The sequence below is a fragment of the Amblyomma mixtum genome, chromosome 2 (assembly GCF_055824585.1).
Source record: "Amblyomma mixtum isolate Tamu chromosome 2, ASM5582458v1, whole genome shotgun sequence".
Classification (NCBI taxonomy): Eukaryota; Metazoa; Arthropoda; class Arachnida; order Ixodida; family Ixodidae; genus Amblyomma; species Amblyomma mixtum.
Genome location: NC_143013.1, coordinates 71,026,311 through 71,041,281, shown reverse-complemented (window position 1 = coordinate 71,041,281; position 14,971 = coordinate 71,026,311). Strand labels below are relative to the sequence as shown.

At 49.7% G+C, this 14,971-nt stretch overlaps 1 protein-coding gene across 1 annotated transcript; it reads right to left on the bottom strand.

Moving 5' to 3' along the window:
- Window positions 1-1,383: 1,383 nt before the first annotated feature.
- On the bottom strand, window positions 1,384-13,873 carry LOC149359691 (uncharacterized). Its single transcript, XM_089569110.1, has 3 exons — window positions 13,559-13,873; window positions 8,347-10,434; window positions 1,384-1,827 (listed from the first exon to the last, which is right to left on the bottom strand). Exons 1-3 carry the CDS (start codon window positions 13,568-13,570, stop codon window positions 1,603-1,605), a joined length of 2,325 nt encoding a protein of 774 aa, XP_089425236.1. The 5' UTR covers window positions 13,571-13,873; the 3' UTR covers window positions 1,384-1,602.
- Window positions 13,874-14,971: the final 1,098 nt, after the last annotated feature.

Sequence of the window (14,971 nt, the reverse complement as noted above, 5' to 3'; positions counted from 1 at the left end):
AGACGTGTCAAGTATAAAATTACAGTTGTGTCACGTCAGCTGTATCATGTATAGAGATATAGATGTGTCAGCTTCTAGTGATGAAAGCACTACCGGCGGTTAAACTCGTGGTGATGATGTCGACCTCGCGTCTGAGGCGAGGGGGAATAGGGGCGTAGTGGGAGGGATGTATATACAGGATTATCTGGATGATCTGTTGCCGACGCCTTTAAACGCTCTAGTTCTAGACTTCCCATGCGGGATGATGACCGAGCTTAAGTTGCGTCTCTCGAAGGAAACAAGCAGAATACTCCGGGATGATAGCATGCTCGCTTGAGAAATCGCATGTGAATCCTTATGCAATCATATGGTCAGCAATAACCAGACTTCCGCAACACTTTATTTTGAATTAATGAGCGACTGCCGCTCCTATTATTTTCCTTATGGCGCCCCCACGTCACAGTACTAAGTTTAGATGCGAAACAGATCATAAAATAGCATTGACACAGTGGGGTCAGTATCGGCTTATCATGCCCCTGCTGCACAGCTAGTGCATGCTATCACTTTAGTCAGATTCGGTAAGCAGCAAAATACGCGCGTTACATTACACTCATCAGAGTATTTCACACTGTGAACTTACGTTCTTGAAGTGGGATGGAAGGCCCACAATGCGGGTACGGATGAGAGCAACCTTCAACCCAATGGATGCCGTCCATCGCTGCCTTATCTGGCACAACTGTTCTCAAGAACAGATGCTTTATTGGAGAGGTAGCGCCTCCGTCTTAGGTCTGTTAGCCCTGTTCAGTCGCCTTCGTTGCTCCCCCCAAGCCAGTAATATTTTAAACTGTTGGGGACTTCACGCTCACTGACCGGATTACACCAAGCTGTGGAGAACAGCCCATAGTGACCGGTATTGTTGACAAATACTTCACAAATGTTAAGTTAATATAATGTTAAACTGTCTAAACTAATTGACAGGCCCACTGAGAGGCCTGTCAGCGAGGAAAAATGCAAGGTTTGGAACTGAACAGCCGACAACTCAACAGACACCCCGAACACATGGTTTAGGCGTCTCAAGTGCGATCATAAGCCCAGTCGTTCACTGTGCTGAGTTAACGCGCCCCAATCAAGTGTTTACTAAGCTACACACCGAAGATTTTTGCGATGTCACTTCAAAGACGCTGAGTGTCCTTCTAGAAACAACGTACGCGGTCACAAAAGAAAGGTGATATGCGCTTCTAATGAGCGGCAACGCGACGCCTCACATAAGCCTTTTAATGATCCAAAGCGAACAAAACTGAAACGATCTTGTTCGTTTTAATTTGTATTGTTTTTTTTTCTTCAAATGACAAGAAAGCTTACTGCCGTTTTTCTTTGCGTTCACATCTGTGGAATCGAAGCCGTGGACAAACCTTCAGTAGCTTGATATCAATCTAAATTCTGTACTAAAACATTCTTTCGGGCCAGTTTTAAGATCAGGCACACAAGGCAGGTAGTCTTACCGTCCCTGTTGCGGCGGCAACTGGCACTACGTCAACAGTCGCGCACTGCGCGCTTCCTCGCCGACAAAACGCATCCACCGATGCGCGCCTGGGTGGGGGATGCATGTTAAGGCTCACGAGACTAGGTTTTGCTGTCGTTGGGGTACTGTCCGAAGCTCCCCTTGACCCGGAAGCCGCCCTTGGGGTCCGCCTCGTAGCGAACCACCTGCAGGCGTCCCTTGGGGTCCAGGTAGCTGTAGGATCCCCGGACACGTCCCTCGGCGTCCTTCTCTTCGTAGCGGGTCTGCGGGTTGTACGGGTCGGCCGTGTCGAAGCCAAAGCGGTAGGAGTACGGGCCCTGGAAGCCCTGCACGGAGAGAGGGAAAAACAAAATTTAGGGGCGATCAATCAGCCTGATGCGCAGCTTCTCCTGAAATTTTGTTTTATCGATTGTCGCCGATGCAAGGAGAGAACCTCGATGATCACACTGATCTGGGTCCCCGCCCATTCGGACCATCCTGGAAATGAGGCGACGCACCAATTTGCCCGAGGATTCGTGGTTAACCGGGAGGTGCGCTACCCCAAGCTCAGGTCGGCCAAGGAGCCGGTGACAAACTATACAAAGAAATTACTACCCACTTCAAGAAAGAAAGACAAATCTTCCCAGAACCCAGAACCACATAGATCTCTAAGTAAAACACAAATCAGTTGGCGGCAGCTCCAAACAGACATTTTCTTTAATTCGTACATGTACTCTATATGCTTCCCAGAGCAGTTCTTCCCCGCCTGTTCTCTCTGTGGGCACCAAAAGGCAGACACACCGCACATCCTATACTCATGTACTCAAGACAAGCCATCGCACAGTCTGCACCTCTCTACCCTATCGCAGTGGGAGGCCGCGCTGCTCAGCTCGGACCCGGAGGTTCAACTTCGAGCCACAGAGCGAGCCGAAGAGGTCGCCGAACGACATCGTCGGTCGGCCACCTGGCGTCCGGCCTAGAAGAGGAGCCCACCGCGGGGAGGGGAACATCACCCCAATCCCCGCCTAAGACCTTTTCTTTAATAAAGTTTACATCCTTCTCCTGATGCGCAGCAAATGCGATAACCTTTTTCTTTCAGTCGCCAATCTATTCCAGTTATGATTCTATTTTTGTTACATTTCTATTGGTAATCGCTTCTTTTATTGACTTTTGCTGAGCCGTTCTTACTACTACTGGTGGCTACGGGGGGGGGGGGGGGGGGGGGGGTACGCTCGCATTTTGATTTACATTTTTGCTGAGTTATTCTTCGCGTGGCGCCTCCCTCCTCTCCCCTGAAAGTGGAGAGGGAGACGGGAGAGAGGAGGACGTTCGCAGGGAGCAGGTGGGGAAAGGGAAATCCTCCTAAACACCACCTACCACGGTTACCAGATGGAGGCTTCACAAATACGCGATGCCTGACGCCAGACAGTTTTCGCCGTCATGACCCTCCTAATGCCATCGCATTAGAAGGTCATTAATAAATGATTAGTCGTGCTGTGATCTCCGCCGAGTAATGATGAACTCCGAATGAATTTCGGTCGCGGGAGCTCTTTCTGATCTGCACCAAAATGTCAGCAGACGGGTGTTTTTATACTTTGCTTCTACGGAAACGAGGCCGCCGCGGCCGGAGTCAAACATACGAACTCGTGCTCAATAATCAACCGTTTTCACCGGCACTGAGCCTCCGAAGGGGGTGGAAAGGAGGGACAGCAGGCGCATACATGTTAGCACGCGCAAAGAACCAAGGCGGGGTGGCTGTATAAGATATACTCCAAAGATATTATCGCCAACTGCAACAACCAAAGTTAAATGAATCATGTTTTCCTTTCGCGAGATTAACATAGCAGTGAAAGAGGCTTTTATGCCCCGAAACGTAAATTTATCTCCACTGAAAGTTAGCTGTGTAAGCCTTGTAGGCTCAATAGAGTGCAACAAAAAAGAAGCATGCCCCATGCCATGTGTCGCACTCGATGTTTGCTCACTTGCTCACAACGCATATAAGGCAGAGTCAAGTGAGGAACTAAACTGCATTCGACACGAAAAAGAAAGATGAAAAAAAAAACGACCAAAGCACGCGCGCTCAGGGAAATACACGAAAAATGGCTGGTGTAAATTCGCAAGCGCAGATACTTTGTTCCAGTAACTGCTGCGTGCGGTTTTAACCCTTTGTAGGATAGTGGGACGCAAGTTGTCCCCCTTCCTTCAAGTGGCGGCAAACTGACAGCAGTGCACTTGCGTACCGTACTGCTGAGTGCTGAATGCTGCGAACTATCATACAAACTATTCAGTGTGTTTCTATCTTTCACTGATAGGCCTCCTCCTCCATCAGCCAACTGCCTCAAAATGCTTCTTGAAGCAATTTTCAATTCTAGTGAACACTTTCTTGTACGTCGTTAAGATTAAAGTAGGAATAAATACCACATCTGAGGCCTTTTTACGAAGTCTCCATCACAGATGTGTACCCCTTTTAACGCGATAGCGTCAGAGGCCCCGTTCACAGAAAATCCGGCGTCGCCGTTGTGAGTGAGAAATCACGGGCACGGCTCTGGCAGGCGCTACTCAGAGAGCAACCTATAGGAGGCAGGTAGGCCACCTAGGTCACGTGACACTGCGGCTCATCACCACCTGCCTACGTGAATAGTGACCAAACTGTTTACTGTGACAGGTGGTAGTTAAATTTATGATTGGCCGCTCCGGAAGAGCGACCTGTGCCGCACAAGGCCCACCGCTGGAAGCACCTGCTCTCGCAGGGCAGTGGCGCATCGCTTAACCGCTGCACCACTGCAGCCAGGAGGGGTATGATGACTTCCAGGGATATGTGAACGTAAAGTAGACAAGTACCTTCTGCATGTGTAGGAATTAACCTATTATGCTATCGCGTCATGCCCTTAAAGAGGAAGTTTAGAGTTCCGCGCAATTTTTTTTTACAAAACAAGTAGTCGAAACGGCTTGAAAGTGATTTCATTCAATTTCCAGAGTAATTTTAAGTACAACTTTGGTATTTGTAAGCAACTGAGACCTGTATTATATAGCTCGCGGCTTTAAAAAAGTTCGAAAAGTGGGCGTCCTGATGAAATTGATGATTGCAAGAAGCGAACGGTGGCGCTGCTGGGCCGAATATAGTTGTACAGCGAACGAAAGCTCCCACTTTCTTTAGCAGGATTACCACGTGCATTATTCCACATAGCCAAGACTGACCGCCATCGAACGATTATTAGAGAAAGGCTGCAGTGATCCGCTGCGAAATCAGCGCCACGCTTGTAACCCCGCTTCTGCAAAAGGCGAATAAGTTTGCTCAGTAAAAGGAAAATTGTGAAAAGAGCCGGAAGGGTATACTGAGTCGGCTGACCGACCGGACTTCCCCGACAATGCAAAGCCCATGCCTCTGCGAAAGAAGAGTGCAGCCAATGGACACGTGTCCATACAAGTCCAACGGCGCGTTGGTTCCGTAAACGTCGCACTGAAATACGTACATAGGAGCGTGAGGGACGCCGTGTTTCTTCTTCTCTTCACGGATGCGCTGGCACAGCGCGGTGACGACAGTGGTACGGACGAATGCGTTTTTGCGCAAGACCGCGCCGCCATTCAAAGGACGTGCGTTCAGTTCGATCGTTGAAGCGTAACGTTTCGGAGCAGACAGTCATCAGTGTACGCTGGCTTTACAGCATGCGACGCCTCCGCCTTGTTTCACCTCAGGTGGTGCGCTGCTCAGTCGAGCTCTAGCAACACAAAAATGCGTACAACTCGATTGCATTGTTGCGACCGTGTAACAAACGTGACCGAGGGAGAATTAGCTAAAATAAGTTCCGGTCTGCTGTCTTAACAGTAAGAAAGGGAGAAAGGTAGGCCGTTAGAAGATAGCGAAAGGCAGGAACGACGTATAAACAAAAAAAAAATGCCGGTGTGAAATAGGAACTAAATAAAACTTGTTTTACATTTATACGAAATCAGTGGAATATCACTTATTAAATTTTCAAGGAATAAGGTGCATATGCAGTCGGAAAACCGCGCTACAAAGTCGGAAACGCTCGCAGAGGCCAGTAAACCAGAGGAATGGGAACACGCTGTTCGTTTCACTGCATTCGAGACGAAGGATATCACAATGTGTTTACGGTACGGCTTAACTTGAAATTACTCTATGCCAGGAGAGCTGCTCACGCGAATGTATTGCGGTCTTATATTACCAGCGAGTTTATAAGCAACCATCAAAGTTCAAATGAAAAAGTATGACCTCACCTAGGCAAGAAATCTTTTAATGTCTTCATAAGAAAAATGAAGATGTGTCTGCTCCTTTTTACAGTAAAAAAAAGTCTCACTCGTTCAGGCGAAACAGTGGCTTACCCTCCCTAGTCAAATTTGGGATAACTTGGAAAAGTAGGACGAGCACGAAGTTCAGTGGCCCACACCACATCGGTGATATCTGGTATGCAGAAATGAAAATGTCGTGTAGGCGATTTTTTATGGTAATAAAATGAATGACTCGTTAAGCGAGTCCTCCGTATCGCTTCTTGAATACGAAATAAAAACCGGAGGGGACACTAAGCTCTGCCTTAAATCTATGTCGCGACAGCGTAATGAGTTGATTCCCATATATATGGAAGGTCCCTATATACTTTACATTCATTGGTTTCTGGGAGCCCTGATACTTCTCCTGGCGCAGTGGTGCAGTGGTTAAGCGATGCGCCACTGCCCGGCGATGGGAAGTGCTCCCCAGCGGTGGGCCTTGTTCCCCCGGGTGGCTCTTCCCGAGTGACCAATCACTAATTTAACAGCCACCTGCCACGTTGGGAAGTCTGCTCACTATCCGGTGGGCAGGTTGTGGTGATACCACATGGTCACGTGAACTGGGTGGGCCACCTGCCTCCTAGGTTGCTCTCTGGGCACCACCTGCCAGAGAGAGCCATGCCCGCGATCTTTCGCTCACAACGCTGACACCGGGTTTTCTAGTGAACGGGGCCTCTTACGCTGTTCATTTACACGTATTCCCAGCATTCTCGGACAAAAATTTTGAATACTGTAATATCTTAAGGTACTGTCATGCAAATGTTGAAGGTAATCGTCGATTCTGCCGATCCGTAGACGTCTTTCTCTTTTCCATTGCTTCCATCGAGCAGTTAAGTCTGCCATACAGAACCAATAGGGATCGTTTTGACGACAACAAAAACCTTAACAGCAAAAAAATGAAACCCTGTCGACGGGAGATCTGTGGATCAATTGATTATTATAGTGAAATCTAACAATATATGAAAAAATTGCGTTCATAAATTCTTTCCCGTTGAGAGGTGCTTTTGTCCTGAATTGCTGGGTATGGAGAAAAAGGGCAAGAGGATGACCATCAAGAAAGAAAGGAAAGACGTAATTCTGTGACATCTGACAACGCTTTGATTAGGCTTCTGTTTATTGCATATAGCACTGTCATCTTCGTTTTCGTGTCACTCCCTCCCCCACTGTGCAATCCTTTGTGCGGTGTGTGTCGCCTTACTCTCTCCTCGCCCAGTATTTTAAGTTTGGAGCGAATTCGAACACAAGTCACACAATGGACCCATAAGCGAACAATCGCTTGCTGTCCCAACTACAGGGGTTCTCCCCTCATGTCGCGAATAAAAACGTTAACAGGGAAAGAACGATGGCTAGCTGGTTGCTCATATCTAAGAAAAAAATGCTCCAAACTTGTATTAACAAAAAAAAAGAAGGAAGACACATAGGAACGACTCAACCACTAGTAACTAGTAAGTAGACTAGTGCGTTTCTCATTTTCTTGCTTGCCAGTTACGCGCACAACAAAGAGCGCGGCAATACTTCACATACACTGCGAGAAAACGCCGCCGCGGTGGCTCAGCGGTTATGGTGCTCGGCTGCTGACCCAAAAGACGCGGGTTCGATCCCGGCCGCGGCGGCTAGAATTTCTTTCGAGGAGAAATTCTAGAGGCCCGTGTACTGTGCGATGTCAGTGCACGTTAAAGAACCCCAGGTGGTCGAAATTTCCGGAGCCCTCCACTACGGCGTCTCTCGTAGCCTTAGTCGCTTTGAGACGTTAAACCCCATAATCCAAACCATAAACCAAACACTGCGAGAAATTTCACGTACTTTCTCCTCCAGTGGGCAGTGCTTATAGCTGCGGGTGCAACCAAGTAGTATTTTCCCCTAAGAGCAAGACTTTGACAACCAGGAATCAAACTTGGGCAGCCCGGCATCTCTAGCTATGTAAGACGCGCAGTGATAATATAACGAGGAAAAGACTTAAAATCGCCTGGAAAATTGGATGCACTATCAGCCTTCATTTGTATTATTTTAACAAGGAAGTAATTATTCATTATCATCCATCGAATCGCAGTCATTACAAATGAAAGCTACACAACTTTCACAGGAACTTGTTAGTTAAAGAAACATTCCCCTTGGCCCTGGGTTCGAACCCGGGACCACCGTCTGTCCGGGGCAATCGCCCTACTCATAAGCTAACCAGGTCGGCTATAGCGTATAGTAGGGCGAAAGCGAACTGGTCAAGAACTCGAAGTGGGAAGGTTGTAAATCAGCTCGAATAGATGCGCACTTAATTGCACATTTTGTACGTTCTCTCTTAAAAAAAAAAAAAACGTTACTTGCTTATTAGTACGCTTCCTGACCCTTGGCCAATTGCCCTGAATGGGCACGTTTAGTTAAGCGTCTGTACTACGGAAGCAGTTGGAAGGTCGTAGTTCTCCGGTGTGTTCAGATTTTGCCTTTGCATTGGTGTTAAAAGTGGGCACCATGCCATCTACCCGGTCACAGAGTCGAAGCACTGTTATGTGCATATAAATACATTGTTATTAAGAATTAGATTATTTTCGAGCTCTGAGAAGCCCGGTTTGTGAAAAAAAGGGCCTCACCTGCTGATGGAAAAGCGTCCTCGGTCTGCCGCCATTGCCATTCGTGGCCGCAGCCCGCTGGTCAGCACCTGTCGTCACTGTAGCCGCAGCATTCTGGTCTAGCGAAGGCGTCGGGTCCCGGCCAAGGAGTACCAGCGAAGATGCCGGCGGGAGCGGAGGCGGCGGCTCGGGCGCACCATACCCTCCTACTCCACCGCGCTTTCTGTTGTTGTTGTTTATATTGTTGTTGTTGTTAGTGGTGGTGGTCGCGCTGCCGCTTCGCTGCCCGTTATTTGTTGGACTTCTGCGACTGCCGGCACCGTTGGTCGACGACGTGGCCGCTGCTCCCAGCTCTGCGGACGTCGGTCTGCGCATCCTGGTGACTGTCTGCGTCGGCCTCATGAGCGTGTGAATCTTGTCCTCTGCGGAGTCGGGATTTTCCTGGCGTGGTTTTTCTTCCTCGGACGAAAACCGCAATGGCTCCGCAGTCGTGCTCGTGCTGCTGTAGCCGTTTGTCGTTGTCTCCTCCTGGCCCCTGGAGCTACTACCCTCGTCGTCTTGCTCTGACTGGTACATGGTACTGCCCGGAGTGTAGGCCGGAGCTGGCCTGCGCCTTGCATTCGACGTGCGCGTCCCAGAGAGTGACGCGTCTCGAGCTGGCTTCGGTAACGCACTGACCTCCGGCCTCCGGACCTCCTGCCGTTGTCGCAGCAGAGCACTGATGTCTGGCTGTTGTCGCAGCAGCGCGCTGACGTCCGGCCGTTGCAACAGGGCGCTAAGGTCTGGCCGTTGGGTCGTGGTCAGTGTTGGCGCGAAAGTCTCATGCAGGGCTCCGTTCACTGCCCGCAAGGAGTCATCATCGATGTCGTTGCCGTTGTAGGAGTTGTACCTGAGGTCCCGGACGCCGTTGTCATCTCCGCGTCCTCTGGAGACTTCCTGGGCCCTGCTGCCGGTAGGCTCGGCCGTGAACGAAGGCAGCTCACCGCTGTTCTGGTAACCGCCAATGTTTCTTCTTCGCCCGTTTTCTAACCTCTCGTTCCTCGTTGAGCCAAATCGGCCACCATTGTCACCGTTGCCATTTCCACCGTTGCCAATGGTGGCGCCGTTGTCGCCGTTATCACCGTTATCGCCGTTATCGCCGTTATCGCCGTTTCTGCCATTGCCGCCGTTGCGGCCGTTTCCACCGTTCTTAGGCCTTGTGTCGAACTCTCTCGACGCCTCCGCACCCCTGCGCCTTTCCTCCGACGACGCTTCTTCGCTGACGAGTGCGCCGCTGTTCTTCACGCGGACGAAAGGACGCCTGCTATTTCCTCGCGAGTAGGCAATCTCGTCGCGGTCACTGAGAGACGTCGTCTTCGAAGTAGCGGCCCTGTCGTCGTCTTCTTCCCGAGACGAGTCTCTTCCGTCTTCCTCGGAACTCTCATCCCTCTCGGGAACGCCCCTGAAGTACGACCCGGAACTTCCGTGCGGTCTCCTCCTGCGGCCCGCGGCCGCCGCTTCCTCTTCGACAGAACGCGACTCTTCCGAGTTCCGCTTGGCTTCCGGTCTGCTCCACTCATCGTCTTTCACGCCACCTTTAGACGACTCTCGCGTTCCTTCTCTGAACTCGTCATCGTCCTTGGCTTCCGGTCGTCTCCACCCATCGCCTTTCACGCCGCTTTTAGACGACTCTCGCGTTCCTTCTCTGAACTCGTCATCGTCCTCCTTGAGCCTCCAGGCCTTCTCTTTGTTTCTATTTGAATGCTTGGATGAGGTTTCCCTCGGTTCGTGGTACGCCAGTTCGTCGAGTTTGATCGTTGGGCTGAAAGCGAAATTGTCGAACACCGAACCTGACGACAGGGTCGGATAGAACTCGAAGGGGGCGCCGTCAGAAGACGCGGCAGCAGCGGACAGGTAGTCTACGGGACCCGGAAAGCTGTAGGAGTTCATATACTTCGCCATGGTAGCGGGCGAAGCGTAGACGTCTTCTAGGTTGAGGTCGTAGTCCCTGTGGGGCTTGTTGGTTGCTGCCGCTGCGCTCATCATGGATCGGGAATGTGTGGATGCCGCGCAGCAGTCTGGCCTCAGAAGAAGCAGTACTGCTGGGAGTGCCCATAAAGTCCAGGAGACCTGCGTCAAGCAACAGGACTCTTTCAGTTAATTACTCTTGAGCATAATCTTCATGTAACCAAAGCACTAAAAAGCGATCCACTAAGAGAACAAAACACGGCGAAGTCTATGATAGAGAGAGGGTAGAAAGATGGTTCTTGATGATCACAAAGTGAACAAAGGAGGGAAAACTTCAGGGTGCTTGCCAACGTTTCGGCAAGGACTTGCCCAGATGATGACAAGTATTCTTCTTGAAACGTGGCGAAGTGCGTTTTTCTGGCGCTACACACGTGTGGTTTATACAAATCTTTATTTCTCATTTACTGAGATAACCTCCTACTCAACTAGGACACCGCACCAAACCACCTTTCCTCGATTTCTACCTCAAGCAACGATGATTCGCAGTTAGCTTTCACGCCTGTTCTCGCTAATGACATAGCTAGCGGCCAACAAACGGATGACAGCAACTCTGGATTATTAAATACGGCCTCGTGTATTATCCCGCTATTTTGCTCTTCACTTCCGCGAATATAATATTAGTTTCCTGTCTTTAATGTCCGACTATTTCAGTTTTAAGTATTACCACTTCATATTTCTTACCAGCACTTCCACATACCAGCACTTCGCAAACTGCACTTAAAAGACAGTGGAGTGCGCTGGCAGTTGAGAATGAGAACGTTGTCACTATGAGGCTGTTTCGGCAGGACACGACTGCAAACTCACCAGAAGGTATAACGACGAATAACGCACTTGAGATTGGAAAACTATCGCGGTTCGCTGCAAAATAACATTAGATGAAGAGGAGGCGTGTGACGTCAACGCTCGAATTACTGACCTCGGTTCCCGCCTTCAATACTACAGCGATGTCACAAAATCCTCCTGGCTTATAAAACGCCACGCAATGCGACTGCAGCAGCTACGTGACTCTTGCGAAGACAGCACTCGAGGACTTCTTCGCTAGTGGGTTCCTGCCTTTTACCCTAACCTCATGTCACCGTTTCATTCGGATGCGAAATCATCCCCGCTCGCAAGGATGCACTTAGTCTAGGTGTGGCCTTCCTAACTAACACGGACGTCCCACTTTTCCATCCGTCACACGGAGAAATGAATAAAAAAAAAGAAAACACGGGAAGTCACCGGCCACCACCAACACCGCCACCAGCACGGTGTTGGCGACTAACCACATTTGCAAGGGAGGCAAAAAAAATAAAAAAATAGGAGCGCAAACGAGGAAGCAGGAGTCGATGCGCGTCTTCTCCTCGGGCCGTGGGCAGTGGAGCGGTGCTCTCTCCCGCGTGCCGGCGGGTCGCGTGAGAACTCTTTCGCAGCTATTCCGAGCGCCATGGGCGCGCCGCACCTGGCGCCGTCAGAAGCCGTCGAATTAGCGCGACTGCAGGAAACCCCGCGCGAGCCGAGTGTCGCCGAAACTAAAAATTTGAATTCTGGCGCGTTTCTCAACCTCTCATTTTTCTTTTTTTCTTCTTCACCCTCTCGCGCGTATCTGTCTGTGGGTGTTTTGCACCGTGCGAGAACAGTCTCCTCGTACTTTCGTGCGCTGCGTTTGTGCCAGGCACTGTAACGTGTGCAGCAAAGAACATTGCCATTTCCGGCATTACTTCCCCGCGACATAGTTGCGCGTGCGTTCGTTCCATTCGATAATGTCTATAATGAACACGAAAGTCAGCACCTTGCGACGATAGTGGGTACAAGCACACAAAAAGCAACCCAAATGGGGCAAGCATAGCTGAAATGCTCCCCGCTGTATGAGGAGCGCTGCAGAACGATCCTGAGACCTATTTTCACGATGTCAAGGCGTTCTTACGCTTGGTTCTCAGGGATTATTGTCGAACGAAAGTTTTTAAGTTATTCCAAAGGATCCGGGCACGTTACTCTACAGTTTTCACTTGTGCTTTTTGAAACATTGTTCGCACATGATGCCGCGTTCGTGTTCAGCACAAGGAACAATGTGTACCTTGTTAGCAACAATGAAGAGAGTACCTTCTATAATGGCTCGACGAGGCAGAAGCCCTCTTTTAGGTACGCGTTTATAAGCTTTTTTCATTGGTAGCGAGCTGACACGCCAGAAGAAACCTGACAATTCCGCGATAGCCATTAGCTGCAGCATGTTTTTCACTGCAAAACAATGCGCACATCTGCTCAACAATCTGTTTCACAGCACCAGTTATGTGAAAACCTGCTGTGTCGTTCACACGGGGAACTGGATGAGTGTTCTTGAAGGAGTTAACTGGCGATGATGACAGAGCAACTTGGCACTACAGTACCAAAGGCGGGGATGCCAATTTAGACTCTTTCTCTTTTTTTCCCAGAAAGCAGCGCACTGAATTCTAAAAAAAAAAAAAATATCTGATCTCTATCTTTCCTTAATCTTCTTCCTGTGCTTCACACACACACCCCATCTCGCGCACATCCTATCACGTGTTTCCCGCTGTAACACCAAAGCATACAGGCAATTTATTCCGCGTGCAACAAAACGAGGGAGTCGTGCTCTGTAACTCGAGGGAGTGATAAAAGTCGCGGCCTTCAAAACTGCAAAAAAAAAAAATGCAAATAAAATGACTCCCCCTAGAGCACCTCGGCTATATTATAAACTGAGCGTTCCTGAGGATGTTTTACAATTGTTCTTTTCCTGATTCATTCTACAAAGTCCTTGCCGTCGATTGGATATCAGAGGTAGCCGCATACACCGCTGGAGAGCTAAGTAACCTTACGTCACGGGCGGTAGCGGCCAGTGGTGAGATGGTAAGCGCATGAATAAAGAGTCAGCTTGTTCAAAGCACATGACTGCACAAAATCAGCCAGTTCCCTTCCGTGGGCGAAAAATTGTACGCCCGAACCGAAGCAATGACGCTTATACAACTGAGTTTCAACGCAAACCAGCAAGCAGGTTAGCCATGGTGTCTCTGCAACAGGTGAGTGAAAAAATGAGTGAATATGAAAGTTCATAAAGGCGGACAGAAATGTTCCAGAATTATTTCAGCTGTCACTTTCTGATCTCCTACGATCACAAATTTCTATGTATCTCTGCAAACAAGTTGGAATTATGAAAGCAAAAAGAGAAAAGAAAACAAAAGGACCTGTCGAAGTTTCAAGACGGCAACGAACATCAAAGCACGGCCCCACGTACCTGTCGTCCCATGCTGACTTTGAAAAATCTCCCGGTGCCGGTGGCAAAGGTGACTCTTAGCTGCCCAGGAACAAGGGTGGGGAGATCCCGATCCCAAAAGACGCGCTATCGGTCGGTGCGGTGCTTTTAAACGGCGCCAGAGGCTCGGCGACGTCCAGCGCACAAGACCCCGTGCGGTGACTGCGACGTGAGCGAGAGGGGACGCAGTGGTCGTCGTCTTCTCCGGTTGCTCCGTCGAGGGCAGCCGCTCCGTCCGAGGAGGCTCAGGAAGAGGAGGAGGGATGCGGGCTCCCTGGCGACGGTCGCCCCGTGATTGGCGGCCGTTTTGACGACGGGCTCGGTCGACATGCGGAGCGACCGGATTCGGGTCACCACCGCGACAGCCATCCGGGGAAGCTGGGAAAGAACGCCGACACTTTCTCCCCACCACCTCGCGCACCTAGACACACACCCCGCATCTCCATGTAGAACGCAGTAAAACCGAAAAAGACAGAGCGGGAGGAAACACGAAACCATCGAATTACTCTACTGTGATCAACCAGACGCTGCAGCGCAAGTTGACCCTCTCCTCTAGCGTCTCGCAAAAGGGAAAGAGAGAGAGGAGGATTGAAAGCTGGGAGCTGTCGGGTTTTTCATTTTTCCGTTTATAAATGCGAAGTTATCAACGGGAAGTTTGTGCTCCGACACCGCTTCCAGTGCAGTGCTGCTGTTAAGAAAGCGTCGAAGCTTTCTGCGTCTCTGTGGCGTGGTTTGGCGGATGTCCTCGGTTTTTTACACGTGTTGAGTGTCGCGCTCGAGAGATCGCATGTATCACTTTAAGTACACACATCTACAGTGCGGGACACCTAGTGCCACAGCAGGCTTAAAGCGGTGATATTTTGAGTGCATAGAGGACATGTGTCGAACCTGGTCGGCATTTCCAGTCACTTCATTACTGTACGTATGCGCCCATCCCAAGAGCAGCGCGTTTCAGCATGTCGGCTGGTTCGCTCACCAGACCTGGTATCACGACTTACAATATTTAAGCCTTAGGTCGAAAGTTCGAGGCGTTTTATTTCTAGCGACTGGACAGTAGCTTTAAAAAACAAAATGGTACGGTGGGGAAATTGCGAAAAGCGAAGGTGTTAACTTGGACAACGAGGAAGTTTGGTAATTGAGAAAATGGGCCTTTCTTTTTCCTTATGCAGTGGTGTCCAATTGACTGCCATCAAGTTTAACACTCGGTATATAGCTTAGGGGCCATGATCAGATTAGGCTCATGTTAATATTTATACGTTGGTCCCAACAGAGGCTCGGTCGTCACGTTGCGGTGATTACTTAGGTAATTTTTGTCGCGCCTCTCATCGTGATGCTTATTTCTGTTACAGCGCCTAGCTGGATGATTTGCAGAGCAATCGTCGTTCTGATGACGTC

Bases quoted from the DNA above. Each gene is read 5' to 3' on its own strand.
- LOC149359691 (XM_089569110.1), bottom strand. The intron at 1,828-8,346 runs GTGAGGCCCTTT...CTCTCCGTGCAG, and splicing joins GGACGCTTTTCCATCAGCAG to GGCTTCCAGGGCCCGTACTC.